The 27,314-nt window shown below is 42.1% G+C and overlaps 1 protein-coding gene across 1 annotated transcript in view; it reads left to right on the top strand.

Moving 5' to 3' along the window:
• The window catches only part of PHF19 (PHD finger protein 19), a 1,075,260-nt gene that overhangs the window by 587,768 nt on the left and 460,178 nt on the right, over positions 1–27,314 (top strand). Inside the window, 1 exon segment of the mRNA XM_044058373.1 lies at positions 13,084–13,290. Coding sequence (XP_043914308.1) covers positions 13,084–13,290 — 207 coding nt within the window.

Raw genomic sequence — 27,314 nt, 5'->3', positions numbered from 1 at the left:
TTCGGCTCTATTTCGCTGCGAGGGGTGTAGGAGCTGACACTGACCGGTTGGGTCTGGGGGGGGGGCTGACTGGAGCCGATATTTTGCCAGATCCTACTCCTGTGGTGCCCGGGATGCCTCTTGGTTCCTCGGAAGCAGAGGTATCTTTGGCTCATGAGAGGGAGGCTTTTGAGGCTATGAGGAGAGGTCTGTCCTCAGAGACAGCCATACCTTCTGTTACACCCATTCCATCCCTTAGAGCACTGGTGTCTGTCTCGGCAAAACTGACTCCACAGAGGTATAGATACCCAGAGCTTCAGGAAACCCCAATGGGTGGACCCTTATCTTCCGAGAGCTCTCCTGAAAACCCTTCTGAAGAGGTCCCTCGAAAAAAACTTGCAAGAAGTAGTATTTGGACTCCCCACAGGAGTCAGTCACATCTGACATGGACCTCGAATTAGAAGGGTCCCCACAGTCGCCCTCTGAGGATGTCTCCTTTGCAGACATCCTAGAGATCCTAAAACAGAGGTGGCTAGAAGCCCATCAACCCTACTAACGAGGAGCCCTGAAAGCTTTTGGGTCTTGACCCTCCACCACTTGGGTGTCCCAGCCTTTTGACGAACTCATGGAATTAGTTTGTTGAAAGGCATGAGAGTCTCCAGACACAGTGGAGACTGTCCCTAGCAGGCCTATTAAATTTTTCACCTGCCCAAAAGACTAAACTTTTTTGACAAAAGGTGTAGATGCTTTGGTGGTGGCGGCAGCACACTAAAAAGGAGTTATTGGAAATGTCCACATCTGTTCATCCTCCAAATAAAGATTCGCGCACAATAGACAGATATGGAAAGCGCATGTTTTCATCATCGGTCTTTACTCTCAGGTCCCTGAACTATTTAACTGACTTTACTAGATTGCAGAGAGATCTCATAAAAGAGCTAGGAGATTCTCTCCAGGGTTCAGCAGCTGAGGGGATATCAGAAAAAGTATCATCCCAGCTCTCCACCCTAACCTCCCTGGCAAACGCGCCCATGAGGCTAATCTCTTATGCAGCTGATGGAGCGAGCAGGTCAGCATGTTCAGGAATTGCCCTTAGGAGACCCTCCTGGATGCATCTTTGTAACTTCACAGAACCCTTCAAGCCATCCTTCATAATCACTCCCTTTGATGGCTTGTCCCTTTTCAGGTCTAAAGTAAAAGAGACTTTAGATGTGAACAGGAGGGAAAGACTCTCTCTGTTGTGGGAGTACATTTTTTCACCCCTTCCAGACCCTATCCCAAGGGTCAAAAGGGGGGGGAAAGATGTGGGTCCGGATATCCCAGAGAGTTTTTCCTGACACACGTGGTGAACCCTCCTTCAGGGGCAGAGGAGGAGGAAATAACAGAAGACGCTGTCCACGCGGCAGAGGGGGTCCGCAGAACCAGGGCGTCTGTGAATCCTTTTCTGGTAGGCCCTTTCAGCGCTCCTGAGAGGAGGCCTGCCTGTCCCACTCTAGAGGCAGTCGGGGGATGCTTATATTTGCACCCCAGTCGCCTGGCCAAAAATTACAAAAGACATTTGGGTGCAAAGTATCGTATCCAGAAGTTACTCAATACCCTTTTCAACACCACCTCTCCCAAACAAAAGAACCCATGTATGTTCTAACCAGTCACAGGGATCAACTAACCATGGAAATTCAAAAGTTGCTAGAAAAAAGAGCTATCCAGTCAGTCCCCGCAGACCAAATAGGATCCGGAACGTACTCAAGGTTTTTAGTTCCAAAAAAAAAATAGGGGACTTTAGACCCATATTTGATCTCAGCAGACTGAACAAGTCAGTAAAGAAGACAAAGTTCCGGACAGTCACATTGCAGACAATACTTCCCTTTCTAGGAAAAGACAATTGGATGTGCTCTACAGATCTTCAGGATGCGTACTGTCACATAAAAATGGACAGGCCATCCAGGAGTCATCTGCGCTTTCAGCTGGGAGTCAGTCATTTTCAATTTCGGGCTCTGTCTTTTGGCCTCACTAAAGGTCCCAGAGTATTCACCAAATGCATAGCAGTAGTCACAGCTCATCTGAGGTAACTAGGATTCCGGGTGTTTCCATAGTTAGATGACTGGCTCCTAACCGCCACCACCAAGCACAAGCAACTACTCATCAAGCAAGGGACACAACCTTACAACTACTTACACAGTTAGGAATTGTCAACCACGAAAAATCTGTCTTATTGCCATCTCAACATATCGTTTTTATAGGAGTAGAGTTAAACACAAACAAAATGATGGTAAACTTTCCAAAAGAATGAATTCAGGTCCTTCAAAAACAAGTGTTAAAACCTTCTACACAAAACAAAAGTTCAAGCCAGAGAAGTTCTGAAGGTGCTGGGCACATCGCCTGCTTCAGTTACGGTAATTCACTGGCACGCATGCATATGATGGTCCTGCAGTTGCTTCTTTTTGCCCAATGGTCAATGCATACACTTCCGATGTCCCACAAAATAATCCTGACACAAGCTTGCAAAAAAGATCTACTTTGGTGGCTTCACTCAGACTAGGTGACAATAGGAAGACCCTTTATTCCCCCAGCTCTCCTAGCCATGGTGACCATGGATGCTTCCCAGATGGGGAGGGGGCATTATCTGGGAAAGACAGTCCAGGGCACATGGCAAAAACATGAGTTTCACTTGCACATCAGTGTTCTGGAGATGAGAGCGGGGCTTCTAGTGTTGCAGGCATTCCAAGACACACTACCTGTAGGAACAATTGCAATCCAAACAGACAAAATGTCAGTGGTATGGTACATAAACAAACAAGGAGAAACCAAATCTTGCCCCTTGTGTCGAGAGGCCCTGAGAGTATGGCAGTGGGTGACATGTCCACCCAACGTGTTCTAATAGCAACACACATCCCAGGGAAATCCAATGTAATTGCAGACAAACTCGGCAGATAAATACTGTTGCCACAGGAGTGGTCCTTCAAACAAGAAGTAGCGGAGAGCATTTTCCGCAAATGGAGCCAGCCTTGCTGCGACCTTTTTGCCATGTCCACAAATACAAAATGCAGCAACTACTTTGCCCTGATTCCCCCTCAGGGAAATCCATGAGGGATGCACTGGTACATGATTGGCCGCCGGGTCTCCTATATGCTTTTCCTCCCTTCCCATCAATACCAAAAGTCATTCAGAAAGCCAGATTACTGGGAAGGACCTTAATTCTGAGAGCCCCTTACTGACCTCGTCAAATTTGGTTCCCCTTCCTACAACCTCATCTTCAGAACGAACCTTGGATCCTGGACCCAGTGCCGGATCTTCTGATACATTCATCAGGAGTTCTTCACCCCTCTCTCAAATCCCTCCAGTTGACAGCTCGGCTGCTCCGGTTCCACACATAGCCGGGTTACAAATCTGCCACACGACACATTTTGATATCTTCTCATAAGACCTTAATGAGAAGAATGTATCTTAATAAATGGAAAAGATTCACAGTTTGGACCCCACAGAATAAAATTGACCCCTGTTTCGCATCTCTTTCTTCTATCCTAGAATTCCTAACAAAGCTTTTCGAAGAAGGTGCAGCAGCTGCTACTATCAGGGTACAATTAGCAGCAATTTCAAATTGCTGAGATCCAACATGGGTCTTGAAAATGGCCAAAACATCATGTCACATAGATTGTGCAAAGCGTTTCTAAAGGGGACTTGTCTTTTAAGGCCACCAATAAAATCTCCACTACCACCATGGAACCTCAGTTTCATCTTATCCAGAATAATTCTTCCACCTTTTGAACCTGCGTCATCTTGTGATCTGAAATTCTTAACTTGAAAAACTATCTTCTTAGTGGCCATCACTTCAGCTAGAAGAGTATCAGAACTACAAGCATTAGCAATCAAACCCTCATACCTATTGTTTCACAATGACAGTTTCACTACAAACAAATTCATCTTTCTTACCTAAAGTGTGTTCAGAATCCAACTTAAGTCAGACTATAGAGTTTCCAGTCAATTTTTTCCCAAGTATGGCAATAAGACAATACATGCTACACCAACTTGATGTGCACACAGCTATGTTTCTATTTACATAGAACGAAAGAATTTGGAAAGTCGATCAACTTTTTGTCTTTTTCAGATGCTAAAAAAGGTTAGCGTTAGCAAAATCCACTCTGCCCAGATGGCTTTTGGACTGTATTTCCTTTACTTATAATTCAGTAAATAAAGAACTACCATGCAAAATAAAGGCTCATTTAGCTAGAGCAATTGCTACTTCTTCAATCTTTAGTGATATCTACAGACACCATTTGTGCAACAGCAACTTGGGCAACACCTTATACCTTCATCACTCATTACAAAGTAGATATGGCCCCTAGGGACAGGGCCTCCTTTGGGTCCACTGTGCTAAAGAATACACTCCCATGAGCCACCAAGGATTAATAGTGCTAGGGACACTGTCCCATCAGCAAGTATGAATGCGAGATAGGACAACTTCACATAAAGAAGTTCTGTTCGTACCATAATGTTCCATACGAGTTGTCCATCTCACTATTCATTCTTGCGTCCCTCCCTCCAACCCCCAGCTCAGTTTGGACACACCCTTGACTTGACCCTTTTCCGTTGCTCTGACGTGCGCGTGTGTGTGTGTATGTGTGTGTGTATGTGATGTGTGTGTGTGTGTATATATATATATATATATATTTAATTATAGGCAGATATTTTTTAGAGGCAAACAGGATCTGAGTTGGGCACTAGTGCATCATGGGATAGGGAATTAGCCTCGAACTAGCTGAAGACCTCCAGCTTGTACAAACAGCTGAATCGGAGCCGAGGATTGGCTCCGAACCCATCAGTAGGAATGAATAGCGAGATGGACAACTCGCATGGAACATTATGGTAAGAATATAACATCTTTTTTTCCTAACATGTTTATTAACCCTGGCCACCTTCTTCTTTTGGCTTTTCCCGGTTAGGGGTTGCCACAGCGGATCACCTGTCTGCCCATGATTGGCAGTGGAGTTTTACGGTGTCGAGTTGCCATCCCGGCGCCCAACCTTCCACAGAAGGCACAAATACACACACACATGCAGTTACGCCTAGGGCCAATTTAGTGCGTCCAATCCACCTACAGCATGTGTTTGGGATATGGGAGGAAACCAGAGCACCCGGAGGAAACCCACGTGACCACAGGGAGGACATGCAGACTCTGCACAGAAGGCAGCCCAGCCAAGGATCGAACTAGGGAACCTCTTGCTGTGAGGCGACAATGCTAACCGCTGCACCACTGTGGCCACCCTTTATTAACCCTGACCAATTTGTATAAATCATTGACACAAGCCTTTTCAAAAGCCTGTATGACTGGATGTAACAGTGGATTAAATACGAACAGAAATCTAAGTGGGTTGCCCATTCCTTTTATTGTTGCTCTTGTCAAAGAGAATAGCTAAATTAATTTTCCTTGTAAACAATTTTAATTCAGTCAAGGAGCCACTAATATCAAAAGGTCTACTGGGTATGAATTTGTAACCTTTCTCAAAAAATGAAATGAGGGCTAACTAAATGGAACATTGGCTGTAATTAAAACTGTTAAATCCATTACGTGAAGTAATTATTCCAGCTATATTTGGTATCTTCACCATTTTTTTCTTTTCCCTTTATTCTTCCCTTTGTAATCAGTGTTTTTTGGGTCTATATTAGAACCTGGAATATTTAACAGTTCGAATCACTAAAGGTCGACCTTTAGTGATTGAACTGTTAAAACATCGAATGTTCACAAAAAATAAAATAAAATAAAAACAAAGCAAAAAAAAAAAAAACTAAATGGTGTGACAGGAAGGCAAGTTCCCCTGCATCCCCCACTACTTAAATATACCAACTCCGAGACCGCACTACATTGAAGTAAACGGAAATCTCCCCTTACGGAGATTTCCGTTTACTTGTTCGATGTTCTGCAGTTTTGCTATTGTCGTGTCGACAATGTCAGATTCGACATTGTCTGCTTTCAGGAATGTAATATAGACCCGTGGTTTCTCCGTTGCCCCTGTTGGTGGTATTAGTCTTTCCTGGCTGGGCCCAGGTCTTGTGGCTATTCTGTACAACTGGCCACGCATTCCAGTCAGTGTAGGATTGGAAAATCTTGATCATAATTAAAATCCATGGTGTTGGGGTTTGTGTTACATTCCACTGGTAAAGGAGGGTCCCTATTCTGCCCTATTCTTTCATTGCTCAAATCATGTGAAAATGAAGCACTTCTAAAAATAAGTAATGGATATGCAGGCTTATTGATTTGTATCCCTATCTTTTTTATTTCTATGCTTCAAAGTATAATCACATTTCTTATCAGTCTTGTTAAAAGTATTGTTATACTGAACTTTGACTCACAAATAATAAGTCATTCTGAATAGCATTGTTCAACTGTTTAATATCAATTTGAGATAGACCATGTGCTGTATTATACTTAAGAGTTCTATAAGTTCAAAACCATGACAGTCAAACATCTCAGTAAATTCACTGTTTAAACAGGCATTATATTCCAGGCCATTAGAAAACTTACAGACCCTTAGGCCTTGTGGAACAATTTGGCTCTTTACACATTCCTGAAGATGCCCATTGTCCAGCTGTAAATTATTCAATTTCAAAAGTTTCTTATCCAGAAGAAAAATATTGTTTCTAAGAGGTTAGAACAATGAAAAACAGTAAGCAAGCGAATGTACGACCGCACAAGAACAACAGTAAACAGGCAGAAAAATAAAAGAATGGCTGTAAGACGTACGGCTGTATACTCATAAAATGTATTACTGTTATAGCAGTTGCCTCCCAATTAGCTATCCTGGAATCTATTTCTAACTCATCCATGAGGCTCATTTCACATGTAACCAAAGGGATGACCAAGTCAGCTGGTTCAGGCATTGCTGGCAGATGACATGCCTGGATGCGCCTGTGTGAGTTTGCAGAGCCATTCAAGTCTTCCTTCATCAATGCATCCTTTGACAGATCTTCTTTTTTCAGCCCAACGTTAAAGAAACTCTAGCCAGGTGTGAGAAGGATGGGAAGACCCTGTCTGCTGTGGGTATATGTTTTTCCACTCCCCAACGATCCTATTCTAAGAATCAGAGTTGTGGGAAGATGTGGCTCAAAAAGCCCCAAGGGCCTTTCCAGGACACACGTGGTGGAGGCTCCCCTATGAGTAGAGGGGGGGGGGCCTCTAATGGAAGACACTGACCCCGAGGCATTGTGGTCCACAGAATCAGGGTTCCAGCGACTCTTTCTCTGGCCAGTCTTACCAGCGCTTCTGAAAGGGGGCCTGATTGCCTACCTCTGGAAGCATTCAGGGGAGATTTTCTCTGCATGCAGAAGCTTGGCGACAGATAACCACAGATGGTTGGGTGCAGAGAATTATTACCAGATATTATTTTATTCCTTCAGCCTTTATCCCAGTTCTCTCAACAAGTCTCCCTGATGTTCCACCCAATCAGAGACCCCAAGCAACCTTAGAAATCCAAAAGCTGCTAGAAAAAAAGTCAGCCAAGAAGTCCCACCAGAATAGGATATGAATTTTACTTGAGGTTCTTTTTAGTGCCAAAAAAGACAGAGGACTGGAGACCTGTACTGGATCTCAGCCTTCTAAACAAATTTGTTCAACTGTCCAAATTCCAGATGGGCACGGTTCAATCTATACTTCCCTTTTTAGAGGAAAATGATTGGATGTGCTTTATAGACCTTCAAGACATGTACTACCACATAAAAATGGACAAACACTCCAGAAGGTTTCTCTGCTTTCGGCTAGGAGTCCGTCACTTTCAGTTCAGGGTACTGCCCTTTGGCCTCACCACAGCCCCCCGGGTGTTGACCAAATATATGGCAGCAGTAACAGCTCACTTGAGACTGCATTGATTCTGGGTGTTTCCATAGCTAGACAACTGGCTTATCACTGCTTCCACCATGCTCTTCTGCTTCAGGCAAGCATTTGTTTGACTGTGATGCCCAAGTTCACAATCAAACAAAAGCTCAGCTAAGCCCCCTCAAGGTTTAGAATTCATAGAAGCTCATCTCAACACCATCTCTTGTGTAGTCTCCCTTCCTCAGCACAGATTAAGGAAGATAAAATCCCAAGTGGATCCTATTCTATGCAAAAACAAAGTTCCAGCACTGCTAGTCCTTCAAGCGTTGAGGTCTGTGGCAGCGACCATCACTCTAGTCCCATTAACGAGGTTCCACATGCGGGTACTACAGTGGCTTCAAGCATCACAATAGTCTATTCTAACCCATCCAGTGAATGTCCCCATACTAATCACTGCAAAAAAGACCTATCCTGGTGGATGGAATCCAAAGAAATTCTATTAGGCCATCCATTTGTCCCTCCTCAACCCAAGGCCATAGTGACCACGGATGTCTCCCAGATGTGGTGAGGGGAGTATTATCTGGGAAGAACAGTTCAAGACACTTGGTCCCCGATGGAGGCCAATCTGCATATCAGTGCCCTTGAGTTGAGGGCAGTGCTATTAGCGTTGCAAGCCTTTCAGTCTGTCCTCCCCTAGGGACCAGTGCAGTCCAATCAGACAAAATGTCTGTAGTCTGGTACATCAGCAAACAAGGGGAACCATGTCCTTGCCCCTGTGTCGAGAAGCCCTCAGAGTGTGGCAATGGGCTCTTTCCTCCATCTGCTTTCTGATAGTAACACACATCCTGGGCAGTTCAAATGTGGTAGTGGACAAACTGAGCAGATGCATTCCACTGCCTCACAAGTGGTCTCTCAATCCTGAGATAGCAAGGAAAATTTTTAGTCACTGGGGTCAGCCTTGCTGCAATCCTTTTGCATCACCCCAAAACAAGTGCAGAAGCTACTTTGCCCTAATCCCCCCTCAGGGGGAGTCGCCAAGAAACACTGTTCTCCTCGATTGGCCCCTGATTCACATCTATGCCTTTCCCCCTTCCCTCTAATTCCACTGTTTCTCAAGAAAGCAGCCAGATTGAGAAGCAAAGTGATCCTAATTGCACCCTATTGGCCTTGACAAATTTGGTTCTCCTTCCTATGGCTTTATTTAGTTCACTGTCCATGGATTCTGGATCCAGTTCCAGACCTGCTCTCTCGTACTAAGAGACTGGCGCACCCCAGCCTTCAAAATCTCAAGCTGACAGCTTTGCCACTTGAATTCCGCTAGTCATAACGATATACCTAACCCAGTGCGGAAAATTCTGCTGGCTTCCTATAGAGCATCCACCAGGAAACTCTACCTTAGTAAGTGGAAGAGTTTTTCAACCTCGGCTTATGATAATGATCTCGATCCCTCCTGTGCTCCTGTGGAAACAGGTCTATATTAGATCAGCGAACGCTTAAAAAAGTGAACCCTGATTGTTCGAACTTATGTAAGCGAAAGCGTACAATCTCGAACTGTCAGATCAGCGATATTTTTCCTAGGGAAAAAAATTGCTGATCCAAAATACATACACACAACACAAGCACACCAAACAAACAGCAATCCACACACATGCATCTAAAATCTGACACCTAACCCTACACTAAACTATACACACACCACTAACTATCCACTTACCTTAACCCAAACCCTAACATCTGTCACTATCGCACACTCACCTCACCCTAACCCACCCTAACCCTCATGCCCACACAATCGCACACATACCTAACCCGCCCTAACACTCACATCCACACAATCGCACACTTACCTGAATCCGACCCATAACTTTCCACCACAGCACTGAAAATACCGAAGCAACAGAAACGGACAACCAAATTTTTTCCCTGGGAAAAAATTCAGGTTTCTGTTGCTTCGATATTTTAAACATTCGCTTAAATAAGTTCGATCAATCAGCATTCTCTTTAAGCGTTCGCTGATTTAATATAGACCCTGTGGTAACAGTTCTAGACTTTTTAGTCATTCCTTTTGATCAAGGGGCTTCTGCCTCCATAGTTAAAAGTCCAAATAGCTGCCATTTCTAACTTCCGTAATGGTCTCAGGGACGTCCATCTAATTTCAGATAGATTATGTAGTGTTCCTCAAAGGATTCCCTACATTTGAAGCCTCCATTTAAAGACCCTATATCTCCATGGGATCTAACCATTGTTCTTCAGTCTCTGGTGTTTATCCCTTTGAGCCAGCAGCGACATGTGACTTAGTTTCTTTCATGGAAAATGCTTTTCCTCATAGCTATAACTTCCGCAAGATGAGTTTGAGACGCAGGCTTTATGCTCATAATCCCCTTACTTAATTTTCAACATGGATAGAGTTTCACTCGGAACCAATCCATCGTTTCTTCCAAAGGTAGTGTCCGAGTCCAACATTAATCAAACCATAGACTTCCCTATTTTTCCCCCAATTTTTCCAACAAAGGCGAATACTGCCTACATTTTCTGGATGTTCATAAACAGTTGCGTTTCTATCACAACAGAACTAAGGAATTAAAAAAAAATCAGAACAGTTGTTTGTATCCTTTTACTGCCCAACTTTAAGGAAATCTGTTTCCAAAGTTACCTTGTCAAAGTGGCTAAGAGACTGTATTACTTACATTTATAATATAAAGACTCTCAAGTTACCTGCGCCTGTGAGAGCTCATTCCACCACATCATTGACCACTTCAGCTGTTTTACATTCCAAGGCTTCCATGAATGAAATATGCACAACAGCAACGCGGGCTACTTCTCATACCTTTATCACTAATTGCAAATTGGATCTGGTCTCCAGGGAAAGAGCTTCCTTTGGTTTTATGGTTCTCAGGAATATCCTTCCATAGGGCCACCCAGGATCTAAAGTAGCTGGGGATTCTGGCCCAGGAGTCAAGAATAGATGAAGATTGAAAACATCAGATAAAGAAGTTACGTTCTTACCATAATGTTCCATCTGTGGTGTTGATCTTCATCTGTTCTTGGCATCCTACCCTCCTCCCCCCTCCTGTGAATTCCTGGAGGAGTGAACATTTGTGCTGGGTGTCTCGTTAGGGTTCACCTTGAACATGGCTTTTTCATATTTGCTTATGGTTTTTCTGGCTATCTATAAGTCAACAATCTTAATCTGAGGTGAATTGGAGAGGAGCATTGTGAATAGAGTATTAGCTCAAGAGATTTTTGGCTGGTGCGAGCTGTATAATGGCCATACCGGTTCTGAGGATCAGAACGACTACCCAAGAGTCAAGAATAGATGAAAATCGACAACACCGATGGAACGTTATGGTAAGAGCATAACCTCTCTTTTTTGTTTGTACCGGTGATGGTATGCGACCAGTTTCTTTCTACCTCCAGGGCATTGCTTCATATTTGGAGCTGCTGTTTTTCTTCAACTCCACCTATTTCCTCTTCCTGCTGAGAAGCTAGAGCCGTGAGTATTTCCATAAACTCTTATGCTTTCTCTCCAGTCAACTTCCAGGCATTCAGCCTAGATTCTGTTGACCGTATAGCCTTCCCTGACAACTGCTTGCAGCTGATTGTGGCAATCAGTGGTTTATGCTGTGGGATGACTGTTTCACTGAGATGACTTTGCAATGACTGATTCTACCCTGGTGTCCTTTCCTTACTATGAATAAGTCTACCTGAGTTGCCTTTTGGTCTTTCTTTTATGTGATCTTGTGACTGTCTCTCTCTGCTGAGACGTGTTGACTACCGTCAAGCCATTTTCCTGACAGATGTTTATATTGGCCTTTCCTTCTTTATCCCTGTTGCCCCCAACAATGTGGACTCAGTTCTCATTTCCTGTTCTTTCTGTCTAGCTGTCCATGCATGTTCATTCAGGTCTCTCATATTAACACCAACCCATGTTGTCCTGCAACTGCTGCCTGAATGCACTCTCTTTCTCACTATCACAACTCTATTGTGGGACATCGGCTGGGAGTACGAATAGTGCATTATCCTTGCACTAGATTCCAGTTGCTGAGAGTCTGTCAGTAATTCTGATGACGTCACTCACTGTCTTCTGAATCCTCTCTCTGAAGCCACCATTCCCATTCCATTTCTAGTCTGTCCTTCCCCTGAGTAGAAGACTCTGGATCCCGCTTCAGGTGGCTTTGCCACACTGCCCTGGATGTCCAGCCTCCTCCTTACCATCATGTCATCCACTTCCAAGCTGTGGACCGAGTGTAGCAATCCTTAGTTCATGTTTGACAAGTTGACTGGTTTTACGTCCAGTTTTTGTTCAATAGAGCTATTCCAGGTTACCCAGGTGGGGCAGCTAGACACTAACAGTAGTTTACTGACCCTGGGCAGCTGGGCTTTATGGTGGACACACACTGGCCAATAGGGGCACATGGGCCCCTTCCACCATTAGTATGGACCATAGGCGTAGGTCAGAGTAGTCCAGGTCTTCAGCCCACTTATCACTGGCGCAAATGCTTATGCCCATTTTCCACTCCTTCACTCTCAGCATTACAGGACTTAGCAATGCAGGTTCCGGTCTTTCAAATAGTTACCTGCAGTATCACTTAAATGCAAAATCATTCATAGACTACAGTGTTTAAAGAGTTGGGATTAAGGAAATTGTATATCAGGCGATACTGTTTACAGAATCATAAATCACACACACACACACACACACACACACACACACACACACACACACACACACACACACACGTTCTGTAGAATGCATTCCATTCCATTGTATGTGTTGTCATCTGTTCAGGGATATATATATATATATATATACATATATATATATATATATATATATACATATATATATATATATATATATGTATATATATATACATATATATATGTATATATATATACATATATACATACACACACACACACAGCTTAGTGTTAGGTTTTATCCTTTATATATGTCTACTATGATTTTTATTGCAGTTTTACATAAACAGGATTATGTCAGCAAAGGTTTCTTTGATCAATGCACTATATAGTATAAATAATTTATTTTTCAAATAGAGACTCATTCTTCCATCCGCCTTGATGTGGATTACTTTACCTGTTCTAAGATCTGCAGCTTTATATTAGTTGCTTCATGGGATGGATTGTTTTATTTTATGTAAGATATTTTTCATGAAAAGTTTTTCTAGAGGTTACAATTGCATCGTAAATTTGCCAGCACTGAATGTATATATTTACTGAATAAACCCACATAAATAAAGAAATGTAATTAAATGGAGGTAGTGTTTTTATTTTTTCAGGAATTCTGGAAGCTGATGGAGAACAGCAGAATAGATAAGTCAGTTCGTAATGTATGTGTATCCCCCAATCGCGTCCAGCATCCAGCAGTAGAACCGGCTCACATTCAAGGAAAGGCCTACCCGGACATCTCTATAGCAGTGGATGAAGGGCATTACGTTTTGTGCAGGTGGACAGATGGACTCTATTACCTTGGGAGGATAAAGAGGGTAAGAGAACATTTTGTTCAAGGCGTGTTCTGGGTATTCTTTCTCAGTGATGGAATCTAATCTGGTGTAAGTACTAGAATTTACCCTAACTCAGTGTAACATTTGAAAGCATTTTATAATAGAGCAAGAAGATCATTACTTGTAAGTGTTTAAGTTAGTGGAGCTAAACTTGTCCTGTTTGGAAGCTCAGATCCAAGCTGTCTGCAAGAAACAGACCTACAAATTAATCCAAGACCCACAAGTTAACCACACTTACCGAAACATATTTTTACTAATAATGATAATTGAAACTATGAATACCCATGGGGAATGGTACAAACACGGTTAAGTATTGGCAGTGCGCACTAGTTAGAGATTTGGCTCATCTCTCATACTGCACCAGAATCAGTAATACGTAGCAAATTGACAATAGTATAAGTCACACTATTTTGCTGCATTTATTATCAATGAAGAGTGGATACATTGCAGCTGTACATGTGAAATCAACTGTGTTATTATTTAAAACTGCAATACCAGAGGGTGAAGAGGTCACACGTATTCATATGCATTCTTTCTTATACTGCAGGTAGTAAAACGTGTAAGGTTTTAAACACAGAGAAGACTTTCCTAACAGTATTTTGATTTATCAAGTAATGGTGAATTACAAACTTGTGTGATATAGTAATTTAAAGATTATATAAATAGTACTGTAAAAGCAAGGCAAGCATTTGTGCTAGAAAACTCAAGTAAAGGTCTAGCTATCATTTGCATAAATAAAAGATCAGGTAATAAGGTTTCTTGTGGGCTTTAAACTGTTTTTTTTTATATTATGGAGAGAAGAAGAATGATGTTCTAAATCTTGTGTATAAAACTGCTGCATGTTTCTGAAAGACTGGAGAGATAAAAAAAATCTGTTTCAGGAAATACTGAATGTTCAGAATGTGCTTCAGTTTTTAAAACACCATTAAGTCATCACATTTTAAATAATGGCCTGAGTGCACATCAATAGAAAAGAAAACAAACCGTTGTTAACAGTTTCCTTTCCATTGTTATTGTCATGGTGTGTGTGTGTGTGTGTGTGTGTATATATATATATATATATATATATATATATATATATATAGATATATATATATATATATATAGAGAGAGAGAGAGAGCGAGAGAGATTATATAGATATATAGATATATATAGATTATATATATATATATATATATATATATATATATATATATATATATAGACATAGATATATATATATATATATATATATATATATATATATATATATATAGATGTATATATATAGATTTAGATTATAGATATATATATATATATATATATGTATCTATCTATCTATATATATATATATATATATATATATATATATATATATCAATGTATCTATATCTCAATACTAATCAGTCGAACCATAGTAGAAGCTAAAATTCCCACCATCTGGAACATATCCTATGTAATCCCACTTCACAAAGGAGGCAGCTCTACTGAATTCTCCGATTATAGGCCAATAGCTATACTCTCTCCACTTGCAAAGATTATGGAAAAATGTATTCATAGACAAACTCATGCACCACCTAATCCAAAATCACCTTGTGGCAGACACTCAGCATGGCTTCCGTCCTCATCACAGCACTACTTCAGCCCTCCTAGCCTTTACTAACACCATAAACCATAATCGCAACAATAATTGTATATCCTCAGCCCTCTTTTTGGATCTTTCCAAGGCATTCGATATGGTTGATCACCAACTTTTAATCCACACCCTGCAAACATTGTCTAGATACTGGAGCCCTCCAATGGTTTCAGTCCTACCTGAATGGTCGACAGCAGGCTGTCCTCTGGCAGAACAAACTCTCTAACCTTCTACGTAACACCTTTGGAGTACAACAAGGCTCTGTACTAGGGCCCTTGCTGTTCTCCATCTTCATTAACGACCTTTATACTGTCATCCCAAAAGTCAGCTGTATCCAGTATGCTGATGACTCTACTCTGATTTGCTCAGCCACATCTCCAGTAGAGTTATGGTCAGCTACCCAGACCACCTTTAATACCATAGAAAACTGGCTTTCTGAACATAGTCTGATCCTAAATCCCAAAAAAACTAAAATGCTGTTATTTTCACCAACACGTAGGTCTACTGCTTTCACCTTTACCATAAAATCAAATGATGGCACAATAATCTCCCCTGACCCATCTACAAAACTATTAGGTGTCATCATAGACAATAATCTAAAATTTGACCTACATGTTAACCAGACTATCAAAACCATCAATAAAAAACTAGGGTCACTTTACAGAATAAAAGCCTTCCTAACCCCTCCAGCTATAATTGCCATAGCTCGCTCTCACCTTCTTTCAACCCTTCTGTATGCATCCCCTCTACTCTTTAAACAAGATTGTCCTTAAACTCTCAATTTGCTACAACCACATTGCCAGGTTTGCCACTGGGGTGCCTTTTAGGACACATCATTGCATCAGTCTAAATCAGCTTGGGTGGCTTGAACTACCCAGCCTAATCCAGTATAACCAACTGATTATGGCCTATAAAATCCTCTATAATCCGGACAATACTCCTGCACTTAAAAATATTATCACCCCTATAACAATCCTCTAACAAACTACTAATTCAGACTAGCAAAATTAATAACACAGCCGGTGATTCTCTCTTTGCAAACTCTGCAAGTAGATCCTGGAACTCTCTTCCAGCTGATATTACCTTACTTTCCACCTTAGGTCAATTTAAAACTAGACTCAAACAACATTTGTCACTTAACTGGCTATGTCAATGTATCAAGCCTGGCTAACTGTCTCTAGAATGTGTAAAAATCTGTTAACCAGTTTACTGTGTAATTTAATTTAATCCTGACTTGTGCTCAGGATTAACTGTAACCTGTGGAACTTGTTTAACTTGCTTACTTATGTAATCTCTGTAAATAGTCTGTTTGTAATATGTAATGCTGATATTATGTAATGCTGTATCTGCTTACCCTTGGAGCTTTTCTCCCCGGGCCTCCGCTGAAAATGGACATGCATCCAGTCTGACTATCCCGGTCAACAAATGTAAAATAAAATATATATATCTATATCTATATATATATATCTATATATATATATATATATATATATATATATATAAAGAGAGAGAGAGAGTGAGTTCAGGAGTTATTGTTTTGGTAGTAAACGGCATACATATATGTTTTCTTTTTAACAGTTTTCGTTAAGGGACCACCCATAGTTTTGTTGCAGTAGAAAATGCAGTCTTATGTGAGCTAGGGAAAGGTGTTTTCAATTTAATTTTAGTTTTTTTTTTTTTTTTTTTTCTTGATAAATCTTGAAAAGAGAAATAAATATGTTTCTTCTTTTTGTAGTCAGGACATCAGAATTCTTGTCAGCACATATATTTATTTATTTCCGTTTGATGACCGGGGAGGTCCACTGGGCTCAGGAGCCCGTTTTCAGTGGAGGCCCGGGGAGAAAAGCTCCACATTACATAGTAAACATTGAAATTTAACTGATTAATGTTTAGATTCAAAGATGCAGATACAATAGGATACAAGAAATTAAAATTAATATTAAGGATACAGATACATTATAAATCAGAGACATGATGTGGTACATTGGTTACATAGCATTTGAGTCATATGTTGACATGAATTTTAATGAGTCTTGTTATGGCAGTTTTGGCAGAACAAGTACAAATGATAGGGAGGGGAGAAAAGGGAAAGCAAACTATTTACAATATTTACATTATGTACACGAGATAACACTGAAGAATGAGTAAATTCCAGGGATATAGGATGAGTATTATAAATTAAAGAATTCCAGACTAGTTTTAAAGGGGAATTCGTAAAGATTACCACAACATGTACACATCGTGGCAACCTTTTTGAATTCAGAAACAGCCCTAACACAGTGCAGCATGGTGCTCTAGCATGAAGACATGCAGCCCTATGTACGGCTGGCTGTATGGCCATAGTGTATGCTAATGAGGTAGCCTGGGGAAGAGACATATGCTAATTAACCATGTGCTGTGTCTCTTGGAACTGCCACCAGGAAGGCGTCTATGCACTGAGCAATCCAGAAAATTGCTCAGATGTGTAAATCAGCACAGCTGGCCCCACCATGTTGGAGTAATAATCATGGCCAAAAGGCCATGTTCATCCACTTACAATTAAAGTAGTATGTGGATTACTACTGGCTACCAGGGATAATACAGTTGTGCCATAATGACATCAACAGCAGTATGGGATGGGGGGGTGGGTGGGAGAAAACACTAGCCACCAAGGGTAATATAGTTGTTCCCTAACAGCACCAACACAATATGGTGATTGGGCAGCTGTGGGAAACACTAGCTACCAGGAATAATACACTTGTGCCATAGCAGCACCAACAGCAGTAGGGGGATCTGTGGGCTAGGGGAAAATTAAGCCACCAGAGATAATGCAGTTGTGCTATAATAGCACAAACAACAGTACACATCAGGTGGTGGGGAAGAAATACCCACCGGGGAGCACTGTAAACTCTTGTGCCTTAATGGGACTTGCACTAGTACGGGGATCAGGGGAACAACTCGGGGAGCAGGTACAGGGACCGTGGTGTGTATTTATGTTTGAATGTGCATTTGTGTGCGGTGGAGGGACTGTGGGGATGCCCATATCTACATGATGTGGCTGCAGTCATTAACTACCACAGCAAGTAACTGTGATTCACAGACATGCAAATTAGCTGATAATGAGATCTTTCCTCATTGCAACTAACATATTTCTGATTTGCAAAATACTGCATTGCAAGAGCAGGGCCTAGTGCAAGCCATGTGGCCTTTTTGTGAATCTCCAGGTTAATGTGGAATGTATTTGTGGAGAGATGACAGACCTGATTTGAAAAGTCCTTATCTTCATATTTGCAGATGGTGTAGGAAGTTTAAATTTGTGCATTTCTGTGTTTTGATTTCTTTAATATTTCAGAAGGCCATATCTCTGAGATAAAAGCACATTACTGTACATCAAACCTTCTCTTTTAAATCCCCTCAGTGAAGTCACACATTTTCCATCTTGCTCATTTTTTCAGAATCTATAAGTCCTGCCGCTGGCATAAAAGCATAGCGTATCAAATGTCTAAGTTTTTGTTTCAAGTTTGGTATTTCACATTTTAGAAAGGTAATAGTGCTGGCTTGAACAACAAATTATTTAACTGCTCTCCATCTAATACTGATACTGTCCATAAAAACAAATACATTGATACCATTTTCGAAAGCTCTTTTTTATTGCTTTAAATAGGCATTAAAACTGTATACTTAATTAATGGGTCTGCTGTATATGCTCGCGTTCTTGAAGCTTGTGGTAATCCTTTTCACTGCTACTTGCTGAAAAAAGCAAGTGCTGTAACTCCCCCTAATATCCAGTCACTACAGCCCCCTTCCGACACCCGATCCTATAAACTATATAGCTGTACCAGAAGTTAAACCCTAAACCATCAACTTCCACTCCGTTCCCAATCCAAATCCTCAGTCCCTTACCCTAAACTTCTACTCCCCTCACTAACCCTAAAGTCCATGATCATTCCCTAAACCTAAAATTCCAACCCCTCACTAAATTCCCTGATTACTCCCTAAAAGTTTCTTCCTGTTTCCTAAGCCTAAAACTCCAACCGCCCCTCCTTAAAACTAAATTATCTGATCCCTCACTGAATGTAAAACTCCCTTTCCACTCCCTGACCCTAAACCTCCATTTCCACTCCCTAACCCTAAACCTCCTTTTCCACTCTGTAATCGTAACCTCCACTCCTTCCCCACAGCTGCTTGCCCAAATTCATATGTGAGTTTGGCATAAGCAGCAGCCCTATCAACCTACAAACAGCTTGAGTTCCTGTCTTTGAGATGGTATTTTTTAGTGCTTGGGACTCTCTCATCTGTCCTGAATCCGTAATGAATCAGAGCCCAAGGTCTTTTTTTTTTTCCAGAAACAGTGTTTAAGACTTTTAGTTATCTGTGGTTTAGTTAGTTTTTGTTTGAAATATGCAGACTTGGATATATTTTTGTGTGACATGGTTACAGTCCAGAGTTCCACCAGTGATGACTGGATTGGTTTGCTAGCCATGAAATAGGAGGATAACCTGTGTTTCTAAAGGGACAAACTCAAAAGCTCAAAAACACTGCCGTTTGTCTACCTGCTTCATTGGAAATCCATTTTTCTTGTTTTAAAGACTTTACCTCCATCTTCTTGTGTACGCATGTGAGGTATTTACACATGTAGAACACACACCTTCTTTCTACTCATTATTTGCTGTTTTCTCCTTGAAATACTTTTCTTTTCATCCCAACAACATTCCTTTATTTCATACTTTGAGATACATGCTGAAAAACTAAACAGAATCTACTGTCAAGGCGTAACAGAATTTGCCAGGAAATGGCATACCATTGACAGATGTTCCTCATGACTGCAGTCCTGCCACTCATGCTCAAAATCATCCATGCTGGAGAACCTTCCTCTGGTCCTTTTATAAATTATCCTAATGCTCTTTTCTTGACTGATGAACATTAAAAAGTCCTTTGCTGCCTCATGTGTAGCCATTCCTTAAATTTTGCTTTGCCTTTTTTCATATACCCCTTCAAAGTATTCCACCACTTTGCATGATTTGAGATGACGTACAACATAAACACACTTCCCAGCAGTTTCTCTGTACTGTCTCCTTTGCTAACAGAACTGGCATTTTGATGATATCCAAAGGTCATGTAATTCCTAAAGCCTCCTTTGCTTTCTGTTTGGTGAAAACCTGGTGTTTTCTAGGTTTGAGACTCACTCTGGTCTTAGATTTCAGTGTTTTGTTTTTTTGTCTATCTATGGATTATTTTTGGTATTACTGCTGTTACCTGAAGTGCAGCAGGAGCAATACTAGACAAGTGATCACAGGGACCATGTGTTGCCTGGCCATATACACTATTAAGTAGGCACACTTAGTTCACCTTTTGTTTCACCATCTCTAAAAACATGGCATTCATATCCCTTCCCACTGCCATGTGTAATAGTTAGTGTTTATCTTACAGGCATAAGGTGCAGGGTTTGCTTCTTACATGTGGTAATTGGTTAGGTTTAAAATGGCTCCAAAGGGCAGTTAGCCTAGTACTAATCTATTAACCTATGATGCATCTTTTCATAGCAGCCATGGGTATAATATCTACCTTACATCATGCCCTTTAATTCAAAAACTCCCCTCATTTGCAAAATGTTACTGGCCTGTTCCATATTTACAGAAATCTTTGAACTTTTCTCCTTCCTTTTCCAACAAATACAAATTAATATATTTTGTATTATTTCAGATGGCTTTACAAACTACATTATTTGACAACAATAAAGCAGCTTCTCCAGTCTTTCTTTCACTAAAAATTTTTAAATTCCCATTGCAACTGACATCAGTCATGCCCCAGAATCCCTCATTGATCTTCCATTCCATCATTTCTAGCATCTATCTGGTTTACCCCTCACAGACTGAGGCCCTGCAAATAAATCTTTCTTGAGATGCAGCCTCCAGAACTGTATTTAACTTGTGTCATAAATGATTTGTACATGTGCATCAGTGACCACTTTTCCTATTTCTCTCATTGTATATAGGCATCTTCCTAAATTTTCCATCTGTGAGTCACTCTGTCTTCTAACCTTCACTTAATAAATAAGATTTCATTGAGATCTGAAGTATGTAAGTCACTTCTTAGTCATTATTTGTAAGGACAAATTTTAATCATAATTTTGGGTCTCATTTGCTTTGATATATGCATTGAGTGCATTTATTTTGCTATCGGCTCAAGTGAAAGGCATTCTTAGAGGCCTTCTACGTTCATAGATGTGTACTAGGCTAATGGCCCTGGAGCCTTTACAAACCTAGTTCCCAGGGTCTGTAGTCTCTCCTCCTTTGTGGAGAGGGATGACTGTAGCAGTGCGCCATTCGGTAGGGACAAAGCCTGAGGTCAGGCTGTGATTGAACAGGGTACACAGGTGAGGTGTCAGTTCACTCTCTAGTTCATGTAGAACACAGCCAGGGATATTGTCAGGTCCCATAGAAGCTGTATTCTTGGCCTTGGACAGTGCTGTTTTAACCTGTGCAGCAGTAATACTGGGTGTCTGGCAATCTACTGGTATTTTGACTGGTCCTTTGGGGGGGGGGGGGGGTAAAGTTAGCACTAAATCTGTCGGCCAGTATATTGGCAATATCTGTTGGTTTGGTATAGGAGGTACAATTTTACAGTAGCTCAGAGCAAATCTGGGTATTGCCGTGGAGATTCTTTACATAAGTATAGAAAGCCTTGTGGTTGTCTTTACTATCTGCTGCAATTCTGTTCTCATAGCTAGCTTTCGAAGATTTGATGAGGGATCTCTACTTTTTGTTGAGGTTGATAAGGGAGTTTTTCCAGTCTTGGGACTTCACCTTACTCCACATCAGTTTCCTCCTTTTGTTGTAGAGTTTGTTTATGGCAGGGGACCACCAGATTGGCTTCCTTTTTTGGAGGAGAGCATCTTGGTTTTACTGGGTATGGCAAGATCCATGCATTTGTGTACGTGTTCGTACAGTGCATTGGTGTATGATTCAGTGGTCATGCAACTATTCTCCATTTGCATGGGTGCTGTGAAGTTAGCCAACCTCTGCTTTTAGGAACCCAAAGTTTACTTTGGAGAAGTTTTTCATGTTGGTTACTTTGCGGGGGGGGGGGGGGGGGGGGGGATTTCCAAGGTGATTAATTTGTAGTCTGATCTAACCAGGGAGGAATTGACTATTGATGTAGAGCAATGATCGCCCATGTTAGTAATGATCAGGTCAAGGATATTGCTACCTTTAGTGGGGGTAAGAATGAGCTGGTCCAGGGCATTGGAATTAATGAATTCCAGGAAATGTTAGGCAAGCATATTGGTACATGAGTAGTTTACTCAGTTAATGGAGGGGTAGTTGAAGTCGTCCAGTATGAGAGTGTTAGGTTGGACCCTAATATTCACATGAAGTATGAGTCTTGGGACATGGTTGGGGACCTATAGCAGGCTACGACCTGAATCGCTGTCTTACCTAATTTCCATATCTGCTGCAATCACTTGAAAGCTAAGGTTGTGTTTATTTAGTCAGAGAACTGTATTTGATGTTCATCATGCATACAGCTGCAGTCATAACAGATGGGTTCTCCTGCCGTCAGGCGGGTCCTCGGTTGGCCGAATTCCAAAGTCTAGGTCCGGCGTCGGTTGTCATCGCTTCTTCCCTGACGTCAGTGCGACAGGGGTATAAAGGAACCAGCTGACGCCATTTTCTTCAGTCTTTCTTGCCGCGCGGTGCCCGAAGCAGAAGCAGTTCGCAAGTGCCGGTTGGCCAGCTCCTGAGATTACGAAAATTTGGAAACCGAAGTCTTCTTAAAAGCTAAGTACCCTGTTGGGGAAACTTTTCTTGCCTCAGACCGATGTCAGACAAAGTTAATAATTGTATTTCTTGTGGGAAGCAAATACCGCATAAGGATTTCCATTCCCTCTGTATACCTTGTTTAGGCCCAGACCACGACGTCTCGGTCTGTCGCTTTTGTGCTACATTCAACAAACGCACTATTAAGCGTCGGGCGGAGTTCATCCAGCATTATTTTGGGAAAGCATTTAACTATACTATGTCGTCGGATACTCCGACTCAGGTTTTGTTAAATGCAAAGACAAGGACCGACACACGAGGTCCACGGCCTCTACCGACACCACGTGGTCCGGTTCTCAGCGAGGTGCCTACGCAGCCCCTGATTACCGACGACACTTCTTTGACTGTGTCTCCTGTGCCTGAGGTCGCAGGCTCCTCGGCCCACACCCCTACTACAGATACCGAAGCCACTCTTGGCGTTGAAACTCAGAATGTGGACAGGTCCACCTCCACTCAAGGTGTCTTCAGACCTTCCTCTTCTTTCTCCATCAAGGCTTTCACAAAGTCTAAAGCAACCATGCACTCTAAGAGACCAGCTACACAGGTCCCATCTCCAGGCCCCATGCCTAAGAAACAGATGCTTAAAATGGCTGAGGATTTAATTACTCCAATCAGAGGTTCTCAGCCCCCACCAGACAAAAGGCCCAGAGTGGAGGAAGATTCCCCCTCCTCTGATCAGGGCTCCATTATTTCAGAACACTCTGATGATCAGGAACATTCCTACTCCCCTTTTGAAGACACTGATGCGGAGGAGTCCATCCCTTCTGTATCCCCCCCTGAGGATTTCTCATTTGGGGAAACTTTGCATACCTTAAGGGAACACTTCCACTGGGAAGGCCAGGATTATTCAGATTCCAAGAAAAGGCTCAGGGAATTTCTCTTGTTACCTCAGCACAGGCCTCTGGCTGTACCTCCTGTCTTTGACATCCTAGATGATGTTTACTCGGAGGCCTGCCTTAACCTGGACTCTCTACCTCCAGCTCCAGTTAAGCCTGACAGGTACTACAGGGTTCCTGACTCGCACCAATTTCTATATAAAAGCCATGCTGCTGACCCAGAAACCATCTCACAGGGCCCCAAGGGAGTTAAGGCCTCCATTGCCAAAAATCCATTGCCTTCCGAGAGAGATTCCAGATCCTTAGAAAGGTGGGGAAAAAAGGTATATACCTCAGCTACCTTCTCCATGAGGGCCTTAAACTGTCAGTTTCATATGCTAAAATACCAACAGTTTTTGTTATCACAATTGAAAAGTAAAATGTCACAACCTGAACAACCAGACTTGAAGGAGTTACAGGATTTGATGCATAGTGCAGAACAAGTGGGTAAGCATACCTTACAATGTGGTTTTGATGCTCTAGAGGCCTCATGTAGAGCTGCTGTTACAGGATCAGTCATACGTAGGCATGCCTGGCTCAAGGAACAAGCCTTGCCTGATCATGTCAAAGCTAAATTACTAGACGCCCCTCTTCAAAAGGATGTACTATTTGGTGCTAATGCTGAGGAGGTATTAAGGAAAATGGAGGAAAAGGCTAAATCAATGCAAACTGTGAAAGAATTTCTACAGGTTCAACCACAACGTTTTAGTAGAAATTGGCCTTCCAAAAACTGGTCCTTTCCTGCCACAGACAGACCCCAAAGAGGCAGATACAGGCGCCCGAGGGGCAGAGGACAATCCCAAGGATCGTATAGAGGCAGACGATGGCAAGCTCCTACACAAAGAGGTGGTGAGGACAACTCGCAATCTTTCAGAAAGCAAAACCCAATGACTTTCCCCTTTGCATGCCAACCAGGTCTCAAATGGCAGCCCCCTTAGGAGGAAAGCTGGCATTATTTTCAAAAAATTGGCATGTTGTCACAAAGGACAAATGGATCCTGGACATTATAAACAGAGGCTACAAATTCCATTTTCACACCATTCCAAAAATGAGAGGCATGCCAAACCTGCCACACAATCAAAGGGCAGAGGCACAAAGGCAAATTACAGATCTCATAAACATGAAAGCTATTCAAGGGGTACCTATACACGAACAAGGTCAAGGTTTTTATTCCAGGCTATTTCTGGTGCCAAGGAAGGGAAAAGATTGGAGACCTATTTTGGATCTATCAATCCTAAATACATTTCTACTCGAACCAAAATTCAAGATGCTCACTCTACAGCAACTTCTTCCCATGCTGGGCAAGGAGTCTTGGCTGGTAACATTGGGCCTCAAGGAGGCATACCTGCATGTCCCAATCAGACAAAATTGCAGAAAGTACCTCAGATTTCTTGCAGGTTCAACCCATTATCAATTCTCTGCATTGCCCTTTGGCTTATCTACTGCGCCCAGAGTATTCACGAAATGCCTGGCATCCGTAATTGCCTACTGCAGACTTCAAGGGATACAAATATACCCCTATTTGGATGACTGCCTGATCCAAGCGGACAGCAAGCACATTCTTCTGAAACATCTGGCTTATGTAATAATGTTATTGAACTCTCTGGGATACACAGTCAACAAAAAGAAATCAAGGCTAATACCCTCTCGGAAGATAATTTTCCTGGGTACCAATTTGGACACAAACACCCAGATGGCCTGCCTCACGCCAGAGAAGCAGGGGCAACTAATTCAATACTTCAGAACACTAGCAAATTGCACCAGGCTGACTGCAAGGAAAATCCTGCAGACTCTGGGATTCATGGCATCTTGCATCTTACTAATCCCATGTGCAAAGCTGCATACGAGGAAACTACAATGGTACCTGAAAAACATATGGTCTCAACACAGCCACAGTTTGGAACCAATAATACCACTAATTCCATGTCTACAAAAGGAATTTCTGTGGTGGGCTCAAGCATGTCAAACAAACACAGGTCTTCCATTCAGCAAGCCTCAAGCAAATCAAGTCATCACAACAGACGCCTCGGACTACGCCTGGGGGGGCGCACATGACAGATCGGTGCATTCAGGGCAAATGGTCCCAAAAAGAAAAGCACCTTCACATCAATCAAAAAGAAATGCTAGCAGTAATAAATGCTATTATAGCTTTCAAGGACTTTCTACAACCAGGTCAACTATTGATAAGAACGGACAACATCACAGTTATGTGGTACGTAAACAAACAGGGAGGAACACATTCTTACCCCTATGCAGACTGGCCATGTCTCTTTGGAACATGGCCATGGACTCACAAATGGAATTACAAGCACAGTACTTGCCAGGCAAGGAAAACACGCTGGCAGACAACCTAAGCAGGAATATGACAGATCCACACGAATGGAAATTGCATCCAAAAGTTTTTACAGAAATAATCCAAGAATGGGGAAGGCCAGACATAGATCTCTTTGCCTCCCACAAGAATCATCAATTGACAAAATTCTGCTCAAGGATCTACCATCCAAAGGCCTGGAGAGTGGACGCTCTTTCTTTCAGTTGGACATCAATGACAGTTTATGCCTTCCCTCCTCTTCCTCTGCTGCCCAAAGTTCTATTAAAGACCAAAGCAGACAGACCAAAGATGATTCTCATTGCTCTGGACTGGCCAAGGCAACACTGGTACCCACTCCTGAGGAGCCTGACGCATTCCCCACCATGGACCCTGCCTCTAATGCCTCTTCTGACTCAGCACAGTTTCAAAACTCTTCACAGCCAGCTAAAACACTCAATCTAGCCGCATGGAAGATTCCTTAGCATCACAACAGGCCCTACTCTCCAAGGAGGTGCAGGATGTCATTTTGGAGGCCAGAAGGCCATCAACTAGAAAAGCTTACTCCGCAAAATGGAAACGTTTTTGTGTCTGGAATGAGAAAAAGGGCCAGGATCCTGGAAAACTGAATTTACCTCAAATACTACAATATTTGGCTGAACTGCTAAGCAGTGGACTTTCTTTCTCCTCCAAAATCCATGCCTCAAACATTTCTGCAGAATACAACACTGATCCACCTTTATTCTCTCACCCTCTCTTAAGACAGTTCCTCAGAGGGGCTAAGAATTTAAGGCCTCCAAGGAAACAACCAATACCTGCTTGGGATCTTAATTTCATTCTGGAAAAACTGACCTTGCCTCCCTTTGAGCCAGCTGCCTCATCAGATTTGCAATATTTGTCCTGGAAAACAGCTTTCCTTCTGGCTATCACCTCAGCTCGTAGAGTTTCCGAACTACAGGCTCTCATGGCTGTCCAGCCATTTATCATCTTCCATCAGGACAGAGTTTCCTTACGAACCAACCCGTCCTTTATGCCTAAAGTGGTATCCAGGGTAGCTTTAAATCAGGCCATACATTTACCTACTTTTTATCCTAATCCTCAAAACAAAGGGGAGAGATTACTACATTCCTTGGACATCCACAGACAACTGCATTACTATTTGGACAGAACAAAGCCTTTCAAAAAATCAGAACAGCTCCTTATGGCCTATGCGGTAGGAGCTCAAGGGAAGCCAATTTCCAAACAGACAATCTCAAAATGGATAGCCCACTGCATACGCTTTTGCTATTCCTTTCATGGCAAAACTGTTCCTACAGGTATTAGAACTCATTCCACCAGGGCCACAGCCACCTCTGCAGCCTTCCTCAGAGGAGTTCCTACCAAGGATATTTTGGAAGCAGCCACTTGGAGT

Source organism: Protopterus annectens, chromosome 16.part0 (genome assembly GCF_019279795.1).
Source record: "Protopterus annectens isolate FY-2018-M chromosome 16.part0, PAN1.0, whole genome shotgun sequence".
NCBI lineage: Eukaryota > Metazoa > Chordata > Ceratodontiformes > Protopteridae > Protopterus > Protopterus annectens.
Note: the sequence above shows the minus strand (reverse complement) of the source record. Positions and strands in the feature narration are given on the sequence as shown.